Consider the following 21,949-nt stretch of genomic DNA (forward strand, 5'->3'; position numbering starts at 1 on the left):
GTTGAACAGGACTAGACCTAATACTGACCCCTGGGGAGCCCCACTTGCTATGGGTCTCCAACCAGACTGCATCATTGATCACAACTCTCTGAGCTCTGCCATCCAGCCAGTTATCAGTCCATCTCACTGTCCACTCATCCAAACCTACACTTCCTGAGCTTACCTATGAGGATGTTGTGAGAGGCAGTGTCAAGCGCCTTACTGAAGTTGAGGTAGACAACATGCACTGCATTCTGCTCGTCTACCCAGCCATTCATACCATCATAGAGGTTATAGAAGCTATCAAGCTATCAAGTTGGTCAAACATTATTTCTCCATCCATGCTGATGGCTCCTGATAACCACCTTTTTTTCCACATGCTTGGAGGTGATGTCCAGAATGAGTTATTTCATCACCTTTCCCAGTATGGAGGAAATGATACATTATATTACACTTAGTGTGAGAAAGTGATTCTGTTTTTTTTGTTGTTGTTGTTGTTGTTTTTTTTTTTTTTTTTAATTCAATTGAAAAACGATTTTAAACAAACCAAAAAAGAAGTGGCTTTACCTTCCCCCCCACCCCGATTTTAATTGAAATACTCCCGTGGAAAACATCCAGCAAACTCTAATGATCAGATATATACAGAGACATTTTGTAAGCACTCCCCTATGACTAGACAGGATGTTGCTATTACAGAATTATGATTCACCACCAGAGTAGTTTCTGATGAGATAATAGTTAAGTAATTACGTGGTTTGTAATGTTTTCTTAAAGTTAACTCTGATATAAAAGGTGTGATCTTTGTCTTCTAGGAAGTTTTGATACAAATGTTTACTAGGCTTAAAGGAAGATTATGTGAATCCTTTACACCTGTGCAAGACACTGGACTATTTGGATCACAGGAATAAGTTGTACAGAAAAATCACTGTACAGGAATAATGGTTAGATGATTAATGTGTCTTCAACTTTTATGTATGTAATGTCATGAAAACAAATCTATGTCAGGAAGTGGTATGGTCCTCTGAGAAGATTTCAAGTATGGCTATAAGTGTAGAATCCATACAGTTAATGGTAATGTCTTTCTGACAGCTTGACCACATTCAAGATTTCCTGGATGTTATGCTCTGCAAGAATGCTTATTTCTATAATAGCTTTCTATTGACAGGTAGATGGCTTTGTTTTTAGGTACTAAGGTGCTTTTCTATCATTCTTCTATCAATGAAAAGCAAACAAATAACAAAGGAGGCTTGCTAGACTCTTTATTTTTTTTTTTTTTTAATCAATAAGACATGGAATAATTTTACAGAAAAAAATGCTGTGCAGAATGTTGTGATTTTCTTAAAAAAAGATGTATATCCCCTCTTATTCCTGTTAAGTGCTATAATTAACAATGGCACATTCTAATTCTCTTGCTTTGATTTTATTTGTGAATGAGATCATCACTTATACAACAGTTAATTCAATAAATTTAAACAATTAGACTATGTGGAATTCATTAGATGAGTGTGACTCTGACTCCAGCCTCTCGGTGCTAAGTCAGATGAAAACCTTTGGCTCCAGTTGAAGGTGGATTCCCCTTACTCAAGCATATCATGGTCAAAATGACTCAGCACAGGATATGTACTAAAGGAATCAGGTAAGGGGTCAGGATAGGTGGGTTGTGTCTGCAGCAAGGGATCATAATACAGACCTCGAGTGACATCAGACAAGCACAGGAACATAAGCAGCAGTCCAGGTAGATTGCTCTAATGTTGTTGTTGTTTTCTAAATCCTCTAAAATTACATGTGGGATCAACAACCTCTAGAACAACCTTGAATTGAAGCAGGAGTGATGGTTTAAAGCTTTTGCTCCTTTCCAGAGAACTTCTATGCTATAGAAACGTAGCTCATCTGTTCACTCTAAGATTAGCTACTTCAGTGCTGAAGTTAGGAACTGAGTTGGGCCAGACTCCCTCTGTCACTTGAGCACAAGTTATACACTCAATTTATTACTATTATTTTTACAGGTTTTTATTTGAATGAAAATTGTTTAGCTTATTAGTTATTAGAATCATATCACAACCCTACTTTGTCTTTTTATAGGTACAAAACAGATTACATGCTGTTCTGATACTCTTTGTGTCTGCCAAATTTCCATGAGATGTTCCTGATGTTTGCAATATTGCTTTCAGTAGGCTTTTCTGTTGTATATAGTGAAAAGCAGTGCTGTGTAGAAAGGCTCTATGGATAAAAATACAGATTTTACTAATCTAGACTGTATAAGAATAATGTGCCATAGTGGTATCCCCTTTACATACTTATATTTTAAATAGATATTGTAATTGAAAATCTGATAATAGGACAAATGTGAAAAGGGAGAAAGCATCACGAAAAAGAGGAAAGCAGTGTGGTTATATGAAGCTTATTACTGTTTTTACAGTGAAAGCAACTCTAAAAAGAATGGAATGGTGGTCTCAAACATACTTTGCGTTGGTAAAATATGTACTTTTGCATAGCCTTTATATAGGGAAATAGGTCTATTGACTTGTATTTCTTCAGTTAGGCTGATGCTTTAAAATAAGACATGAAATGTCATCAGAAAAGTAAAAAGCTCTGCTTTACAGTTTATCATAACTAAAAAGTGTAACACTTAATCAAAATAAAAGTATGCTTCATAAAAAGGATGTGTAGCTTGCACAACTTCTGAGTAAGTTTATGAAGCCCGGAAAAATGACCTCATGGTTAGCAGACTGGCTGAATAATAATAAATATAAGTATATCCTCTGCTACCACAGACTTTCTGTGTGTGTATAGGTGAGTCATAATTCCTTCATAATTCTGTTCCTTTACAAAACCATAATAGCATAACAGCATTGATATGCCTTTAGAAAGATACCATAAGGGAAAAAAAATTACAATTCTGAGGCATTCAGATGCTACGGTGACAAGTGCCATTCAAATCTTTCAAACAAATTGACTAAATCATGCATTTTCTTAAAATAAAACTTGCATCTCCCATGGGACTGAAAGCAACTCTGCAAATATTAATTTATCTTATTTTTGCTTTCTATTTAACTCACACGATGAATGAGGTTGGGGTTTGGAGAAGGTGACCTTTGAAGGTCTCTTCCAAACCCAAACGATTCTATGATTCTATGAAGTAGGGATGCTATCCACAACTCCTCTATGTTATATTTTGCTTATTTTCAAGTCCTTTGTACTCTGAACTGGGGCAACTCACCTCATCCTCCTTAGGACTGGGTGTGCTTTCAGGCATGCAGACAAGCATGGCAAGGCAGTCCACAACTTGGTGGCTCCTGAGGCTCCGCGAAGCGCAGCCACCCACCGTGTTCCCACGGAGGCTTTGCCCTCTCTTCTGAGTCATGCTGCTACCTTCAGCAGACTGCTGTTGTGAAATAACCACCTTTCCCACAGACACAAGGAGAAATTGCAAACACTTTCAAACTTAATCCTATAATACTTGCTGCATTCACATAAGTCTCAGCCTTTCCCAATAGTTAATCTCTAATTTAGGAACTAAATAGAAGGAACTTAAGAATGTCTTTCCAACAATAAAGCACCTTCTGGCACACTTCCAAAGTTGTACTTGCCAGCATCTTCAGCCTAAGCTATGGTCTCTTCTTCACTAAAAAAAGTCTTTATAAAATATATTACTGCTTTTTAAGATATTACTATAAGGTCAATACTAAGTTAAAACTGCGATTTTTTTTTTTTTTTTTTTTTTTTTTTTTTCTGTAACGTTTGTACCAAGAAGAGGAACAAATTTTCCTGGCTTCCTTGGCAAGGCAAAGACTTCTCTGCAAACAAGTACATCTTGTAGAATGTATAGTACATCTCCTCAACATTTTCTGATCTATTGGCAATCAATACCGAGTTGTCTCATGCTGAGGCAACATCACACTTTGCCAGAACACCTCAATTTTCTCCTGTTAATTTTGTGTGGTTGCAGGTAATATAAGAAGCTCTCAAGGACCAAGCACGGTCCAAAAGCCCCAGGGAGAGATCCTTATGGAAGTAACACAAGTGCGTGAAAGAAAGGAGGAAACTTAATATTCTAAATAGGCTTAAAGCTATCTTTTGCTATCTACATTTCAGTGTATTCTCATATAAATTTTTAATCTTTGACACAAAATAAACATCATTTGTTAAGTGCTTATTTAATATGCAAATTCTTCATCACTTCTGAAACTCATAAGTAACAAAGATGAGGTGTGACTTATAATACTAAAAGAAGCTTGCCAGTGCTGAGTTTCCTATCTGTGCTTTTGTTAATTATAATTTTGTACACTTTAAATGCATTGGATTAAATAGCTACACAATAAATTTACAGTGACAGATTATGAAGCACCCTCCTGGCTACTCCAAGATATACAGCAAGAGTCAAACTTTCAGGGTACCTCTACACATTTTCTGCATAAATATGAACATTTCAATTTGCAGACACAATTGTGCCCTTGGTTATTTGAGTACAGTGTGCAATTGGATGGGCTCGAATGTTTTGTGCATACATTTTTAGGCCTGCCAAAAATCTTTTTCAAGTTCAAACAGTTATATAATTTAATGGGTGAATCCTTTATGGTCCACTTGACCATGAAAATTTATTTCTTGGAGTATCCTGGGTTTTGCTGGACAAACTGAATGATAAGAATGAGAAGTCCAAGGTATTTCGGTAATTTTCACCCAAATTTTGCAGCTGCTTCTATCTTCTAAATTGTCATGACATCATTTACCATATAGTATTTGGTGCATCCTCACAAGTTTGCATGTTCTGCTTTGTGAACTGACAGTCTGCTCTCACAGAACTGACATAAGGAGAAAATTTTGAAAGTGCTGCGTTTTCCTTTTCAAAATTAGAAGGTGATAAAAAAGACCAGGATTGCTACATACAGGAATGAAATTCAACATACATAGGTGTATATAAAAATATTATGCATTTTCCGTATTAAAATATCTTAGAATCTTTGAACTCAATTCCTCTCCAAAAATGAGTAACACTTGAAAGCATGTCCTTGAATATCACAAGATGTCATAAGAATGTTAATTCTTTTGCATAATTCCTTTGCATGTGTGCTTGATTTGCTGCTTCTTGTTCTGCTTCTTGGGCTTTTTTTTGTTTGTTTGTTTGTCTTTTTTTTTTTTTTTTGTAAATGCACCAGAGTTTAGAAAACATTGTGACCACTGTATGTATATCTAAGTTTATAATTTTACAGTAATGATTTTGAGGCAGACCTGAGCAAAAATTTCTGCTTTTTTTTTTTCTTTCATTTCTCCATTTTCTTCTTTAGTGGCCTCTTGAAAAATCCAGCCTGAAGAAAAGAAAAAAGTGACTAAGAACTGCTCAAAGAATACAATGCTTATTGGTATCATTGATGTGCTGGCTCTTATTACTAAGACTGTAAAAAGTAATTTAATATTTTATCACTGAAGTACAATGTTGTTATTCCCAAACCAAAAAAACTAAAGAGAAATGTCATGAAAACAGAGAAAAGGAGTACAGTTAATATATAGTGATTGCTGAGTCATTTTTATGCTCACATAGTGTCAAAAGCTAAAATGCTTAATAATATTTGGTACTTAATTTAATAAATAATACTTTATTTTATACTTGTCAATTTTTTCAAGAGATTGTGCATATTGAAATTTATGGACTGTAGCCTTCTAACGCAAGTATGAACTAAGTATTTAGCTTGCATAAGAGTGCCCACTTGTGGCGATACTTACACCACAGGCCTAGCATCTCTTGCACAAAGAGAAAAACTGGTTATCAAAGGCCACAGACAAAACTAATTAAAAAAAAAAGCCACCTTAATAAACCCTTAATCGTAATAAGACCTGGTTTTATTTTCATAACATATTGGAAATACACGTTTCAATTGGTTAGCATTGCATGTTACACATCGGAAAAATGTAGTGTTATTGATTATTTTGTCATTTCTACAAGATTTTACTCTACTGACTAGATAATATTTGTGTCTGTGAGGTTCCAGTTATGAAAAGGGCACGGGCAGACAAGTTAAGCATATTTATTATGTTTTGTTTTTCATGAAGACAAGAACATGCAACTTACCTTCCACAAAGCAAATATAAGCAGTGCAAGAATCAAGAGTCCAGCGAAGATACTCAGGAGGATAACCCATAAGGGGACTGTACCTGGTGGGAGTTCTTTGGAAATCTTAATCATGGTCTGCAAAGTGTTCACAACATAAGCAATAAATAACTTGGACCTCTAAAATATCAGCAGAGCAGCATGACTTTTATCAGTATGTGGCGATTTGCCAGGGTATCACTCATTTTAGGTACAGGAATTTATAGGGGGGAATTGAAAAAATAAAATAATCTCCAACATGAAACCCTACATTTATATAATAGCTTGCACTTTGTAAATATATTCATTTCATGAGGGTCAGCCCTGCTATAAATCAGTTATCATTATTATAAAGGATAGAGGACTAAAACCATGAGTAGTTGAAGTGTATATTAGGGGGTTTGTTTACTATATTCTTCATAATTCAATGCCTTCTTCCTTGAAAGGTGGCAGTGATTAACAAGCTTCTAAACCAAATACATGAAATAAGTGTAAAAAGCTGTGGAGACATTAATTTGATTTTAAACCAGGCATACCCAGTGTAAACTAGACTGAAATAAGGAATATTCACATTTTAATAAAAATGGCCATACAGGAGTTTGAGCTTTTTTACTTAAGAATTTATTAGAGACACAATAGTTAAAAAAAGCATTGAAGAGCTGAAAACTAGACATTCAACTTGAAATTATGTCTTAAAAAAGTTAATTCTGCAGTTTCTTGGTTTGTAAAGGTAGCTCTCATTATGTGCAAACGTCTCAGCTGTGTTTTCACTCCTGGATTGAATTTCTGTCTATCAATTACTTCAAGCATCTAACAAAATGAAGATATTTCTCTTTCTACCTAAATCCACTAGTATAATGTCATATACTTTCTTACCTAGGAAAATGACATGGAACTTCTGAAAAATAAAGATTCTGTTTGAAAGATATATCCTGGGTAATGATGTGGAAAGAAATAATAAATAAAGAAATAAAAAATCAAATACAATCTACAAAGTGAGATCACTTCTAAATGGCCCAGGACAATACTTAAAATATTGTTGATTCCTTAAAATAATTTTAATTATTCTTTGAATTTACATAGATGCAGGAATCATTTATGTTGGAGCAGGCAGAAATACTTCAGACAGTACTTCTCACCCAGGTACATTAATGGGTACTAGGATCTCAATATCATCATCTGAGTAATTCTGACATTTCTGCTGTAAAATGGAATCAGTTTTATTTAGAGTAGGATAATACAACAGGTAACCATCAGTTTACTAGTGATGAATGAAAATGAATGATTCAGTAGCACAATAACTCCTATGAAGAGTAAATCCATGAATTATCCGACTCTTACCTCCACTTTTTGATGGTCATTTCTCAAAATCAGTGACGAGTTCTCACTCCTAAGTAATGCTTTCGCAACAAGGGTTAAGCTGTGAATAGTTGCCTGGAAGGAAAGGAACGACTGTCGTTTATAATTATGTATTTTGAAGTAGAAGAAATGAGAAGGGTGAAAGCAAATTTAATGCTAAAGTTTTGGGAGATGCTGAAAAATGTGAACATCAGTGAGGTGGCTCATGTGTGTCACCTTCAGCACACCCATCACTGCAAGACAGCTTTGAAAGAGTAGACAGCAGAAATTTCAAATAAATACTAATTAATCCTGGAATACTGCTTTGGCTACAGGGAGAGATTCAGGCTTTCTAAAATTCTGCTGTATCTCCCCACCCTGTATTTTCCAGAGAAAAATGAAGACACAAAACAAGAACTCAGTATTAGAAATGTACCAAATGAGGAAAACAGACCACAGCCTGGTCATTGTTGTAACCATCAGACAATACTGAGGTATGCTCTTTTTGACTAAAATGCCTTCTTCCTCTGCTCTTTTTGATTAAAAAATTCTTTCTAGACTTGAGAAGTCTCTCCAGATTAAAACTTATTTTAAAATTATTTGCTTCTATGTACCCCTCCCTATATCTGCTGAATTAGAATTTGTGGATTCATAAGTAACTAATAAAAAAAATGACCATCAATACAGAATGGGTAAGGGTTGTCTCCATACCATGTTTTGAAATTCCTGCTAAGTTCTAACTACACACTTTAAGGATACTACAATGCATGTAACATAGTTTTGAGGAAATTTTAAAATGACAAGGGAAATTATTTCAAATACTATGGGACTATGGAGACATAAGAAAATTAAAGGTATACTTTGAATAGACATCACAAACATTGGCTTAAGTTTCTTGTACCTGAATATTCTGAATACAAATGGGATTCACTTACTTTTATGATGGTAGGTTTCCATACTCTTAATGAAACATTCACTTGATATATGTCAGATGGGACCAATGCACAATAAATATATGCACAGCTGTACGTATCACAGTCCTGTTTAAAAGGCACCAGCAATAATTATTAGGAGACACATTACTGAAATAAAACTATGTAAACTACTATATAGACATATCATGGACTTGCTGTGACGCTAATATGAAACTGATATTAATTCCTCGGCCTTTTTAGGTAAAAATGACACTGCAGTTTATAGAACAAGTTGAAATATCCATGCTGTGATAGAATACACTCAGTTTTTACAGGTTTGCTTAGCCTTGAGGAAGCTCTGTTACAGTAAGTAGGCAGCAAGAGGCATCAGCAGACCTCCTAAAGGAGGCACAGCCTGTAACCACAAGTGTTTTTCTGCCAACAGAACTGTGGCTTCTCTGCAGTGTTTCTTGATCCTTTCAGATCTTGGGACACCCAAACCTTTCAAGCAGGGCAGGGTGCACGTGTGAAAACTTAAGTATCCTTACATCTCAGTATCTGCTAGCTGGGAGGGCAGCAGCATTACACTTAACACTTTGAAACATTTACTTAGCCTACACATTTATAATCTCTGTAAAGGAGTATGATAAGCACAGCAAAATATTCTTCTCACAGCATGGTTTCATTTGAACTAGAAACTCCACTTGTACCTCTGTGCTGAGGAGGTAGTATGATGGCTTACCCCTGACATGCCAACATAGCTATGTTAGCAAAATTATTTTGCTCATCTAAATATGAGAGGCTAATCCTTCCCAAACAGGGATCATCAATTAATTTTTACCAGTTGCATGGAAAATCTGTCAGATTAGAGTGCTAGCATTTGAAAATATTTTCTATTTGATGTCTAAAACAAAATTACAAGTCAGATGAGAAGTTTTAAAAAGATTATTATTTATTAATTACAATGGGAATATAGAAGATTAAGTTTACTCGCTGTCAAATGACCTACTGTTATCTACTCATTTGCAAAACCCACCCCAAATTCAGTTCCACGTACAGTTTTGTAACCAAATAAAAAGTATAGCTAGTAGATAAAGATGGCTTTCCAGGCTATTAAGACAAAGTGAGTTTCTATAGTGTACAGTTTAAGAGAAGCTTTTATATATTTATTGCAGAAGTACTCAGCTCAAAGATCTGAGTTAATATCTGGGATTAAAAAATTTATATATACTATATGTAGGCTTACCATAATTGTATCCTTTGTAGGTTCTTTTATTTTTGGCAACACAAATGGTTTCCCAGCGCTGATCCTTAAGGGATCTACAGGGTAACTACTTTGGCAGATGGCATTCTGTTAGAAAAAAACAAATATTCTTATTGTATGAGTACTCAATCTATTACAAAAATGCTCTGGAAACAAGCCAACATTAATAATATTTAATAGCAATTATGATATTTACTAACCACTAAATGCAATAAAACTGCTTATTGCGAGAGGGCAGAAGAGGAAATGCAGATGGTGTAGGTAGTGAGGTACCATTATTCAAACAAGAAATGAGCTTTCTAGGAGATACTTTAACCCAAACTCTATCCAGCCACTTAAACATCTGTAGAAGCAAACAAGAGCTTCCTGCAAGATGACAACTACATGAATCAGCAAGAGCTGGCTATTAAAAGAGCTAAATAGCTTTTGCATGAGAATCCACAGAGGTTCTGTCCCAGCAAGAAGACAGACAGGTTAAATGCAGGATTCAGGAGCCCTTGTTGCAGTGTCCAGAGAGGGAGCACGGGTGCTGGAGCACTGCTAGACCTCTGTGTCTCCTTCAAAGGCAGATGGGAAATGCATGGGACTTTTTATTTTTTTTTTTTTTTGGTCAGGTCATTCACTTTCAGATTGGTCACCTGAAGAGGACTGCAAATCCCCTGCAGTGCACTTTGGCACACTACTATTACTAGGGTGTAGCTAGTGGTACATGAATTATAACCACAGTAAAAGCACAGATTTGTTGCATTTTTGTGCAAACTTGGGTCAAATGTGATGATTGCCTAGGAATTGGAATAATGAAGGAAGGAATTTTAGATCAGATACAATTTCTTTGTCTTCTAAACATGAAATATTTTGGGAGTTTGTTTTTGTGTGTGTGTGTTTTTTTGCTTGTTTGTTTGTTTGTTTTAAAGTGAACCTTGAACTTTCATTTAGACCATTTGGTTTGTTTTTCAGTGCTGCAACACATCAAAACTAAGTGAAATCTTGTAGCCTCATCTAGGCGTTCATGGTCCAGCAGGGGGATTGGACTAGATGATCTTTTGAGGTCCCTTCCAATCCGTGACATTCTGTGATTCTGCAAAATTTTTGGAGAGAGGTGCATGTGTGCGTTTGTCTCTGAGGGAAAGATTAACAAAAGAAAAAGAAGTTTAGGTCACCATTTAGTGATATTTGGGTTCTCCAGCTATCCAGTTGTTGATATAGCTCTAGTTTTAATACCTAGAGATCTGGAAAGACATGAACTACCATCCCCTTCAAGTTTTTTCAATGTCTCATAAAAGGAAGAAGCCAGAGGACTGCAAGTGCTGGAGAGCAGACTTGCAGGAAGGCTAATTTCAGTAACAGAAAGCAGAGGACTGAACAGGAGTCTGAGCTCTAGAGGTACAGAGCAGGACTAGAACATTTGCCATAAGCACTGCTAATAATGGGGATAATCTGAGTCACATTAGGCAAAACTAAGAAAGAAACTCCTGTCACTCGTATCTCTCTCTGGGCCCCTCATGACTTGGCAATATATCAAATTAACCTTGTTATAGCCTAACTATTTAAAATTTGCTTGTTTCCTTTTAAGAAATTTTATCTCTCTGTTTTGTTACGTAGATCTCTTTAGACTCTTAGAACACCAGCATCCTGCCTTTTAGACTAAAAGCAATATCTACCTTGAAGCAAGGCAGAATCCCAAATATTTCCATTTTGCAGTTCCTTACAGCAAAAATTTCAAATTTTGAATTAATTATAAAAATAAAAATTCCTAGCTTACCTGGGAATGTGATAACGCAGTGAGGTAGAGAAGAGTGTTCTTGGCTTCTGTTACATTGGGAAATAAGATCTGCAGTGTGAGGTTTGGCATTGGAAAGTGTTCACCTTTTTCAATCTATTAAAAAAAAAAAAGTTTTGATTAGTACTTTCCTTATTTTGTTGGTATTCGATTTTTTTCCTTTCCTTTCCTTTCCTTTCCTTTCCTTTCCTTTCCTTTCCTTTCCTTTCCTTTCCTTTCCTTTCCTTTCCTTTCCTTTCCTTTCCTTTCCTTTCCTTTCCTTTCCTTTCCTTTCCTTTCCTTTCCTTTCCTTTCCTTTCCTTTCCTTTCCTTTCCTTTCCTTTCCTTTCCTTTCCTTTCCTTTCCTTTCCTTTCCTTTCCTTTCCTTTCCTTTCCTTTCCTTTCCTTCCTGCTTTTTTTACATTTCCACAGTCAGTTATGCAAAAAGTGGTGTGATGAACTCTTACTTTTTCCCCTGAGAACAGACTGTTGTGAATTAGCAGACACATTCTTCGGTGGTCTTTGGTAATACTTTCTAACAGTTAAGAGCATCTATTGAAGGAAATAAAGTAAATAGGATGAAAGGGGGCATTTTGGCATAAATTCCTTCTTGTTATCTTGTTTACTGCATCCTTGTTTCATCTGGGACTTCTATCTAAGTTAATTTCATTTCAATTTTTAATAAGCTCCCAAAATGCTTTAACATGGGAGAGGAACCACTGTACCAGCAATGGCTCCTGCCAGTTCCTCCTCAGGTGTGCTTAGGCAACAGCCCTCCTGCTCACCTGCTCCTCTCCCCTTTTTCCCTGAGAAGATCACAGGACACATCTGTAAGCTGCTGTAGGTTGGACAAGAAACAAAACAAAAAACCTTTGCCATTGCTATTTACTGAGGCTGAGAACCTTCCTATAGCCCATTTTTTACAGACAGAAAGTTGATTCAGAGACTGTTATCCTTTGTATATGGGACCTTTGCTCAGCTTTGGATTTGGCACTGGGAAAGAAGGATGCTCTGAAGATGACTACATTCAGTCATACTGCAACTTAAGGCTGGGCTTCTAGACCATTAAATATTTTTTCCAACTGATTTTAGTTTGCAGTAGTCATTCTATTAGTAAGATAACATTATTGGAGCATGGCATTTGCTGTTTTCAAAGCTAACTGGATTTTTGAACTATCTGTGCTAAACTGCAGTGAACATAGGTCATTCTAACTTACTAGGGAGTGCTCTCTTTCCCCTGCTGAGGGCAGTAGCTCTAAAACCCACCCAATCTACTTCGCAGGGATGGACCATTCTGAGATGCTCTGAATCACCTTATTCCAAAGCAAACAAGAAAAAGAAAGTGTTAAACACATAATACCCATGTATTTTAGCAAATTGCTTATCTGGTACTTAAGTAGTAGGCTATCACATTAAGCAATTCAAACAAAAAAACAAAAAAGAAGACAGTACCCATAGCATGCAGTTTTGTTTCTTACCCTATAATGTAAAGTAACTTCATCCCCAATCTGCTCTGTTGTGTTAATAGCAGTAGGGATGGTATCATTTGCTGCAATTATAACATGGTGCTCTTTGAATACACTGCAGATTAAAAAACAAACAAACAAACAAAAACAAAACCCAATATAAGTACAAAAAACTTCATAAAAGCTCTAGCAGTCATTACTCTAGGTATTTTCATTATTTCATGAATCCTTCAGAACTAGCCTTGCAATGAAGAGTGCACTGCTACTTCCACTGAAGTTGAAATAATCAATTTTTTAACTAGTTTTCACTTTTCATTTTGTACCTTTAAAACTTGAGTTCAGATGACACTACAAAATGAGCAAACGTTTTTCCCCAAAATACTACACCACTACTACTACTACACACTACACAAAATACTACATCACATACTACTATTTTGCTGTTCTTATTCTGGCTGTGCAGTTCCTTATCCTGAGTATTGCCATGTGAAATGGATAGGGCCCTATAAAAGACAGAACCATGTAAAAAAAAGAACAAGACAAACATATTCTAAATTCAACCTTATTCCCTATGAGACAAGCAAAGGCTGGATTTGAACCATGAAACATCCAAAATGAATGTGACTTAACTAGTTGAATGTGCACACCATGCAATGTACTCTACTGATAATATTTATAATGTTTCTAATTGAATTCTAGCTGTTTCTGAAAACAAAGTGTACTACAAGATCTGAATTAATGTCTGAATTGTAAAAAATAAACCTCTGAAAACCTAAAATTAAGGCTAGCTTTTGGAGGTGGAAATAAAACATGACACTATGCAATATTATAATTATACAAACTCAAGTCCATCAGGAAGCTGGAAGTATTTGCTTATGTACCTGAAACACCTTTGAATGAATAGAGCAAAGTACAAGAATCAACAAAAGCTGCTGTTGTTCTTGCAAACTACAGGTCAAATTTATATAGATAAGACAGAGCTACAGTGAGATAGGGACAGTGACTGCTCTGTTATTTCATATAACTATTCTTTTCTATGCCGCCTGTGCTCCTGTTCATAAACTGAGAAGCTGTCATCTGTAGATACTAACTGAACACAGGTCAACAACAAAACAATACCATGTTATCTTTGAACATATTTACTGTGCCAGCCAGTAAAAGTAGAGAGAAGCACTAATACCTTACAAATATCAATCCTACTTCATATTTTACTGGAATTGTAACGTGTCCTCTGTTGTCACTCAAGGTCTCAGGTGGTTCTTCACTGTCACTGAAATAAAACAACATATGCCACTGAGACTGTGATTGTCATCTGCACACACAACACAACTACTGGGTAGGAAAGGATCTTAAGAAACTGAAATACCTACAGCTCTGGGTATGAAAACACACTACTAATTTCCAGATAATTACTATCTCCTTAAAGTAAATTCAAAAGATTGTTTCCAGTAACTAAAAAGTTAAATCCTGTACCAGTCCCAGACTAGAGACACATCTTTATTGAAATTACAGACTGCAGTTGGCTGGATGAAAATGGACCAAGTAAGGGCCACTATCACACCACACCTGTGTATTGCAGCAACAGCAAACACGGAGGGCAAGTGCATTCCTTCACCACAGACAAATTTTGCACTGCTTTTGCTCTGTGAAGGCCAGACCTTGTTCTTCAGAATAAACTGTGACTCATGCTAAAGTATGCTGTAATTCTGTAAGAGAATAAACCTTTTCTGAAGGTAAACCAACTGGAAATTATGACTCATTTTTGACTCTCAAGCTCTAGAGACAAACATTTATTTAGTCCACTCAGTCTGGACTACATCCATAAAGCTGCCAGATCTACAGGTTGTTTAATCACTTTTGAGTTCAGAAAAAGTCAACCTTGTTTTACTGTGAAACACAAAGCTGTAGAGCTTTCTAAGAAAAAAACAAAAAAGAAAACAAACAAACAAAAAAACCCAAACAACCGAAAAACAAAAACCAGAAGGCAATTAAGTAATGGTTGCAACTAACCTTGTTGCATATACATGAACAGTAGCATTTTCCAGAAGATAGGACGCATTGAATTGGAATGATATTTTGAAAGAAATCTGTTTGGAAAAACACATTACATGTTTTAAAAGAGAAAAAGAGTACACTAATAAAGTTTGATCTGAACAAAAATGAGCAAAATTTTTCTACTTTTGTCTATGGAATCTTTATTCACATTTTAACACTTTTCTGTGAATGAATGCACATTTTGAATCTGTCCCAAACAAGAAGGAAATCTAATGGTTATCACTTATTAAAGAGAAGCCTCAAATTTTCAGAATTCAGAAGTCTCAGTAAAATGTATTATATAGTATATTAGAAATACATAGCTAAATAATCCTTAATAGAAACCAACTGGTCTTGTGATCAATTTATCAAAACCATTATTTTTCTCTCCAATGAGAAGAAACAAAGCTTCAAAGCCTGGCAGTTACGGTGTGTATAAGGCTGCTGGAATCTCACTTAATACATAGTAAAACACTTAGAATACTGACAGAAATGTTTATAATGTAAATAAATTACTACTAGGCCTCACAAAAATTCCCTACTTATTATAACTAGGGCAAATCTATGATGATCTGGCTCTACACAAGATTTGAGAACATTGTCCCAAATATGTCCCTCTTCATATGCTGACACTTAAGAGTAATTTTATATGTAGCAAAGCTTGTACTATTTGTTACTGTACAGGAGTTTTCAGCTCAGAGTTTTATTTTTCCTTTAATTGTACAAATTTCTATTACAAAGTCACCCAGAGAAGGTAGTCCTAGATAGTTCTTCAGATGTAAAATTAAAAAATACCCAGGAGGAGGCTTTAAAAAAGAATGTTATTAGGGAATGTTTATTAGTGAATCAGACATAAATTCTTTTCTGAATTCAAAGGAAAGTATGAAATGTCTAAATTTTGGGAGCTATAGTTACAGACAAACTAACAATCAAAGCATGAAAGGAAAACATGCAACATCTAGCTGGGAACAGAGCATTGCAGGGACTTGCATTGGGTAGTAAGCTTATTTGGCTGCAAGAAAGTAACAGCTGACTTAATTCCTACAGGTCCAAGACATAAACTGGAACGTGTATGTGGGAGGCAATGCAAGAGGACACCTCTCCTGATTTTTCGTCTGTTATGCACCTGCAACACAGACCTAATATGGCAGAGGAACAGACATGAAACTGCCAGGAAAGACAGCTGGTCTTATTTTAATGCAATTTTATACTTCTCAATTTGATATCAGAACTATTTAAGTGAAGCTTAGATGCATAGTTTCAAAGGCTTAGTTTAGATAAAGCTCCCTCGCTATTCCAGTAGGAGATACAGACTTATCACAGGAGCTGTTCAAGCTGGAGCTCTATTTTAAGGGGACTGCTTGCTGGAGAGGCCTCTCTCTCCCCACTGAGCAGAGGTGAGGTCTTGATGCCTGGCTTTCGCAGATCCAGGTTAGCATTTCCACATACCGGCTTATTGTCTTTTCAACGATCTGACTAAATTTTATATATAAAATAACTGAAGTCATAGGCTCCAACCTGTGGAAAGCCACAGTATATAATGGTCTTATGAGTATATCCTAACCTGTCCTATCAATATATCCTAAGCAATATTCTATACACCTGGAGACACACACTTCTGACCATGTGTGCCACTTGCCTTCTGACAATGTCAAGGATGACAATAGGCATGTTTTATCTCCCCAAATACCACAGCTTACTGTCCAGGTACTGAAGACCTGATGTTTTCCTATCTGGCTCAGGCAGTTCATACCAAGAATAGCTGGGAAAGCATGAATAGACAGGTCTTCAGATGAACACAAGAGAAAGAAATTTGGAGGTGATAGGGAACTGTTCTGCACTTAGAATAATATGGAGCAAGGAGAACTTGCATGCAGGGGGACCTTTTACCTCTTCTGCAGGTTTTAGAAATGGATATCCCACTTTGCAGGTGATGTTGTGATTAGATTCACAGCTATCTTTCTGTATATCCTAAAGAAAAAATAGAGTGAAATAATGACCTTATGCAAACTCTTTTAAAAATTTTACCTAAGCATTAAAGGCCTGTTGAACCTATATACCATTGCCACTTCTCATCATCAAAACATTGTAAGAGTCAAAGCCTTAAATGAACTGGAAGAAAAATAGGAAGCCCTAACTTCTGCAAAACAATTTTCACCTATGGACATCTACATAAATTAGTAGCCATTATACCCTTCCAGTGAAAGTGTTTCGAACATTAACAATTATACACAAACTAGACATCATGCAAGTTAGTCATGGGGTCTAGCAGATCAGCATAAGTACACATTTTTTACACGTAATTTTGTAAATGTGTTCCTAGCTTGGCAAGGAAAATGACATTCATACTCCGTAAATTACTGCCACAGGGCCAGCAACAGTACTATGGATCCCTGACTTCTAATGTGCAACATCACAAATATTGATTGAAACCAAACTTCTTCTAATGTTTCCCACCTCAGCTAGAGATCATATCATAGCATATCTGCTGAGGCAGGCAGAAAAGCAGCTACTTTGGAAATGCTGTTTGAGGTAGGGATGAGGCAGGCCCTTATCTATGTTACTCTACCAAGGCTGTGCTTTTTCCTACATGTGTAAAAGGAGAATTCAAGAGGCTCAGCATCTGTACTGATGAATAAGGAGGCATTATTGGCTCTACAGATGTACAGATGACTCATGGTGCTGATGTTCACCTAAGATGCAGGCACTTACTGTGTAGGTCTCATTGTGGAACTTGCATCTGTAGCTGAGAGAAACTAGGCAAAAGTCCACTGAGGTCAAAACAAATACACTTTTTTAGAGGGATAAGTGAGGACAGCACTCCCAGGGAATCTCTTCCAATCGACTGAGATGATGCCAGAGCAGTGAAGTTCAGGCTTACAAAAATGCTTTCTCAGAACTCTTTAGCAATACAGGTTATGATAATTGTGATAATGTGAAAAATTCCTACCTCAATGCCAGCAAAAATAATATTTGGAGAAGACTGAACCAAAACTCTGGTATTATAGGCACTGTCTCCTTTGTTCTTCACAGAGAGCTGAATGGTGAACTTATCATTGCGTGACTTTACAATGAATGGAGAAGAGCTGTAAAACAGAGTAAGAATGCTGGACATCTTAACTTTTGAATCTGTTTTTAACATAAACATGTATTTCTTTCAGTGTCCAGACAATATTGTTTCTGATTTGGAAATCATTCCACAGCATTTTCTTATTAGACTACAGAATTTATAATGTACATGGAAATTTTGTACAAATATCAAGCGATACAATAAACCCAGTGTAGTTACCTGTCTCCAGCTATGCTTGCTTTTACACTCAGAACAAGATCTGAAATGCATTTATTTTTGGCTCCACAATCTTTTGTGAAAGGAATCTGCAACAATAGTATTTTTATTCTCAATTTGATTACATTTATTATTAAAATTAAATACTTGCATTTTAATGAATTATCTGATTTTATATAAGGTCTTGTGTTTGAAAGTCAAAGAAGTCTTCCCTAATATTAATCAGTTAAACATGCCAGTATTATATAAAATGCCTACATGAAACATAACCTTTCTAATAATTTCCTTCAAAATTATTCATCTAGCTTTGAAAAAGAGGCAACAGTAGAACTATGAATTATGCCAAGCACCATCAAATGATATAACTAACATTCCCCTGCTCTATTTATGTAAAAAAATTATAATAAAATTTCTTTCACTCTCTTCTGTCTTCACTTAACTCTGCACAGCTTTAAAACCCCAGCCTGGTTCCCAAGCACACTGAATCAAGCTTTTCACTCCTGAAGACTCATTTAGAGGAAACATCTTCTGGACAGGCTCAACAACCTTCCCTTCCCTCTCTAGCCAGTTTTGTGGGTAGTACTTTCAGCTCTTGTGTGGGATATGAATTTTAGTTTAAATGCTTTGGTTGTTAATACAGAATCATGCTGACTTACATATTCAGATATTGAATTTGGCAGGTTGCTATCAAGAACAGGTCCACTCTCTGGATCAGAAAAATTGAACTCCAGCAAAACCCTTACAGAGTCCTGAAAGTCAGGCTTATCCTAGAACATAAAGAAAACAAAATTGCTGTCATGGACATTCACTTTAGTATCTAAGAGGATTAAAAAAAACCCCAAACAATGCTGAGGTAAAATATTTTTTCAGTCACGCTGTCACCATCCTTGCTTGCAATTGACGACAAAGCATTTAATGTGCAAGCCGATGTTTAAAAATATCCACTAATGTTTTTGTGTATGTCATCTCATCACAAACATGTCACATAGCCTGAGCATATTCAGCACAGTTTCATTTAAGAATGTCTCAGAAGATTCAACTCACAGACTTTCCTCTTTTAGTTGTGCTTAAAGGATCAGTAAGATGAACAGCAATGGCATGACCCCATGTGAAGTTGAACTGAGGCCTGCTCTTAGGAGATGTATTGCACGCTCAAGCAAATTCTGGGCATTTTTTATCATTAGATACAACTGTGAAGTCACTGAATATTTTAAATGTGGGTAACTTACCTCTGTTGACTCTGCACATTAGTTACGATCTAGGCAATTTCATACGCACAGTTGCTAATTACATTTCTGTTTCACAGTGAATAAGTATTCTATAGCCCAAGCCTGATTTGTGAGTTTTCTTACTATATTTTAGTAGGAGGAATTGCACCATTATGCAAACTAGACTTGCAGCTCACATGCTCCTGCAGAGTTTTGAATGCACCTAAACTGCCAACCACAACAGTTGCTTGGTTCCACTATGTGTGTCATGATCTTTCCAAGATAGACATAAGCAAAGAAATAAAGATAAATAAACTGTACATAAAAGTAAACAGTTTATATATACATATACAAATATTTAAACCCTATGTAGTGAACAAATTGTATGTACAAGGTCCCTTCCAACCCAAACCCTTCTATGATACTATTCTACTTCTTAAGATTAATTCTGGATGTAGCTGTTGTTGTCCGTTTTACAATTAATGGAACACATTTGGGTTATTATAATGTCCACATGACAAAAACACTTTAAATGATTTACTTGCCAACATGTAGAAGTTATGTTTAATACATTCTGAATCTTTGATAGTTATATTCTTTTGCATTTTCCTCTCATGGCTTTCTGTGAACAAGCTTCGAGATATTTGCCTCTGAGAGTCAAGAGTAATCCAATACTGCAGACCTGTAAAGAAAGTTGAGACCAATATTATGAATGAATTTGCCTCTACACATTCTTTCCCCCCCGCCCAGTATCTTAGATGCAATTGGAATAGTGAATTTAGAGGAGCTGCGTCCCATTCTTGGAGAAATAAACAAATATGAGCACAGCAGTTTTATAGCATAAAGAGTCCATAGCTTAGCGCTTATCTACTTACTAGATTCAAATGTATCTTCCTTTGACTTTAGTCTGGTCTTAAAACAAATTGTGGCATTTATGCATATTGTTTTTCTTTTATTTATCTGACAATTTTGTTGTTGGATATTGATGCTTTTGGGTGCAAATTGCATGGAAACATTTACTTCAGCCACATCACGAGACCTTAACAAAAAGACAAAGAGAGAAAGTGCCTTGAAAAGAATAGCAGCAACTTTTTCTAGCTTATGAACTTTAAAAATGCACGATATTCAACATTAGAATACACATATATGATGGTCTAGACAAATATTAACTATACACTATATAGTACCAGTAAACAACAAATTACAGAAAACATGATTACAGGTTTTCTCCACAGCCCTGTAAATGTTTCAGAGCAGATACCAGATGAAAGGAAATATTTTCAAAAGCATATAAGCAACTCTATAGAGCCAGGCCCATTTTAAAAGAGACTGAAGGTGCAGATGCATCGTCAAGGATGTCCACAGATGAACATACTATACACGAGCTGGAAGGTAGCGTGTCATCTCTTAGGCTGTGGGTAGATAAGCAGGCCGAGATTCACTTCCAGTTTGCTTCAGTTTAGTGCCCCTTTGCCCCATTGCTGCAACACATTCCTGCCTCTCCCTTTGCTCTGGCTCCGTTCCCTTTTGACCTCAACAAGAAACGTGCTGGTGTACTAAATCAGCATAAAATCTAGCTGGAAAAACAGCTTTCTTCAAATTTGTGATCCAAACAATGCAATGTAGGGGCATCTCATTGTGTTCACACCTGGAGCTTTTAGAAAGACAGACTACCAGAGGACTGTCAGGAGAAGCTGGCAGCTTGAGGATGGTAGCAAGACCTGACAAACTTGATCACCAAGCAGCTGAGTCAGGTGGAATAGCAGGACAGGGAAAGCAAGGAACCGGCTTAGCAATTGCATTACCAGAGGGAGAAATGGTTGTGCTTTAGAAATGAGAGATTTCATGTTACCTTGTTTATTCCCTTACTGGTATATTTCTCCCTTAAAAATATATATTGCTCATTACACCATCTAAACCACACTCTTTTGCAAGGAAAATGAATTCAGTGTTAACCAGAAAGTTGAGCTAAATTTGCCAAGATTTTCTGTAGGGTGTCAGACTAGAGATTTCTTATTAGGAAGTCAAATGTGTTTTCTTAGTCACATCTTTACATTTGAAACTGTCCTTAATATTGCTAATAAGACTATATGCAGTATAGTGCGAAAAAGAGAAGGCTTGGGGTTTTTTGTGTGCGTGTTTTTTGTTTTTTTTCTCTTTTTTTTTCTTTTGCTTAGTGGAATCAGTTTCTATTTTGAATATGGTCAAGGAGGACAAGGTTTTCATATTAAGCTAATAAGGTTTCTAAAACATTCCTATATTTATTACTACTATACATCAAGTTTTATACTTATTCCTGAGTACATGAAAATATGAAGATTCATAGCCAGTGTCAAAGCATGAGATGAAATCAGTATCTTCACAACAGTCCAAACAGCAGTGCATGTGAGTTGCACCAGTAACCCATGACGGTTATTTTCTGGCTCGACAGCTGCTGTGAGTATCCCTACCAGAAGAGGGCAGCCCCGCCGAGGCCTCCAATGGTGACATCAATCAACCCGTCATCGTTTAAATCCATTACTCCATGCACAGACTGGCCAAAAAATTTCACTTTTTCTCCATCTCCACCTGATGCAATACGCTGTGGAAAACATTAAAAGATTTATGCAGTACATA

The 21,949-nt window shown here is 36.1% G+C and overlaps 1 protein-coding gene across 1 annotated transcript in view; it reads right to left on the reverse strand.

Annotated features, from left to right (window-relative positions):
* Nucleotides 1–1,222: 1,222 nt before the first annotated feature.
* ITGA1 (integrin subunit alpha 1) overlaps nt 1,223–21,949 on the reverse strand; it is a gene marked incomplete at its 5' end in the record, with an annotated part of 76,691 nt that continues 55,964 nt past the window's right edge. Inside the window, 16 exon segments of the mRNA XM_082074953.1 lie at nt 1,223–5,285; nt 6,047–6,163; nt 7,406–7,498; nt 8,338–8,442; nt 9,563–9,667; nt 11,343–11,456; nt 12,818–12,920; nt 13,986–14,075; nt 14,816–14,892; nt 16,730–16,810; nt 17,790–17,925; nt 18,129–18,214; nt 18,782–18,892; nt 19,879–20,015; nt 20,209–20,372; nt 21,784–21,914. Of these exon segments, the coding sequence (XP_081931079.1) occupies nt 5,241–5,285; nt 6,047–6,163; nt 7,406–7,498; nt 8,338–8,442; nt 9,563–9,667; nt 11,343–11,456; nt 12,818–12,920; nt 13,986–14,075; nt 14,816–14,892; nt 16,730–16,810; nt 17,790–17,925; nt 18,129–18,214; nt 18,782–18,892; nt 19,879–20,015; nt 20,209–20,372; nt 21,784–21,914 (1,695 nt within the window). The 3' untranslated portion in view covers nt 1,223–5,240.

Source organism: Streptopelia decaocto (assembly GCF_964273445.1).
Source record: "Streptopelia decaocto genome assembly, chromosome: Z".
In the NCBI taxonomy this organism is placed as follows: Eukaryota; Metazoa; Chordata; class Aves; order Columbiformes; family Columbidae; genus Streptopelia; species Streptopelia decaocto.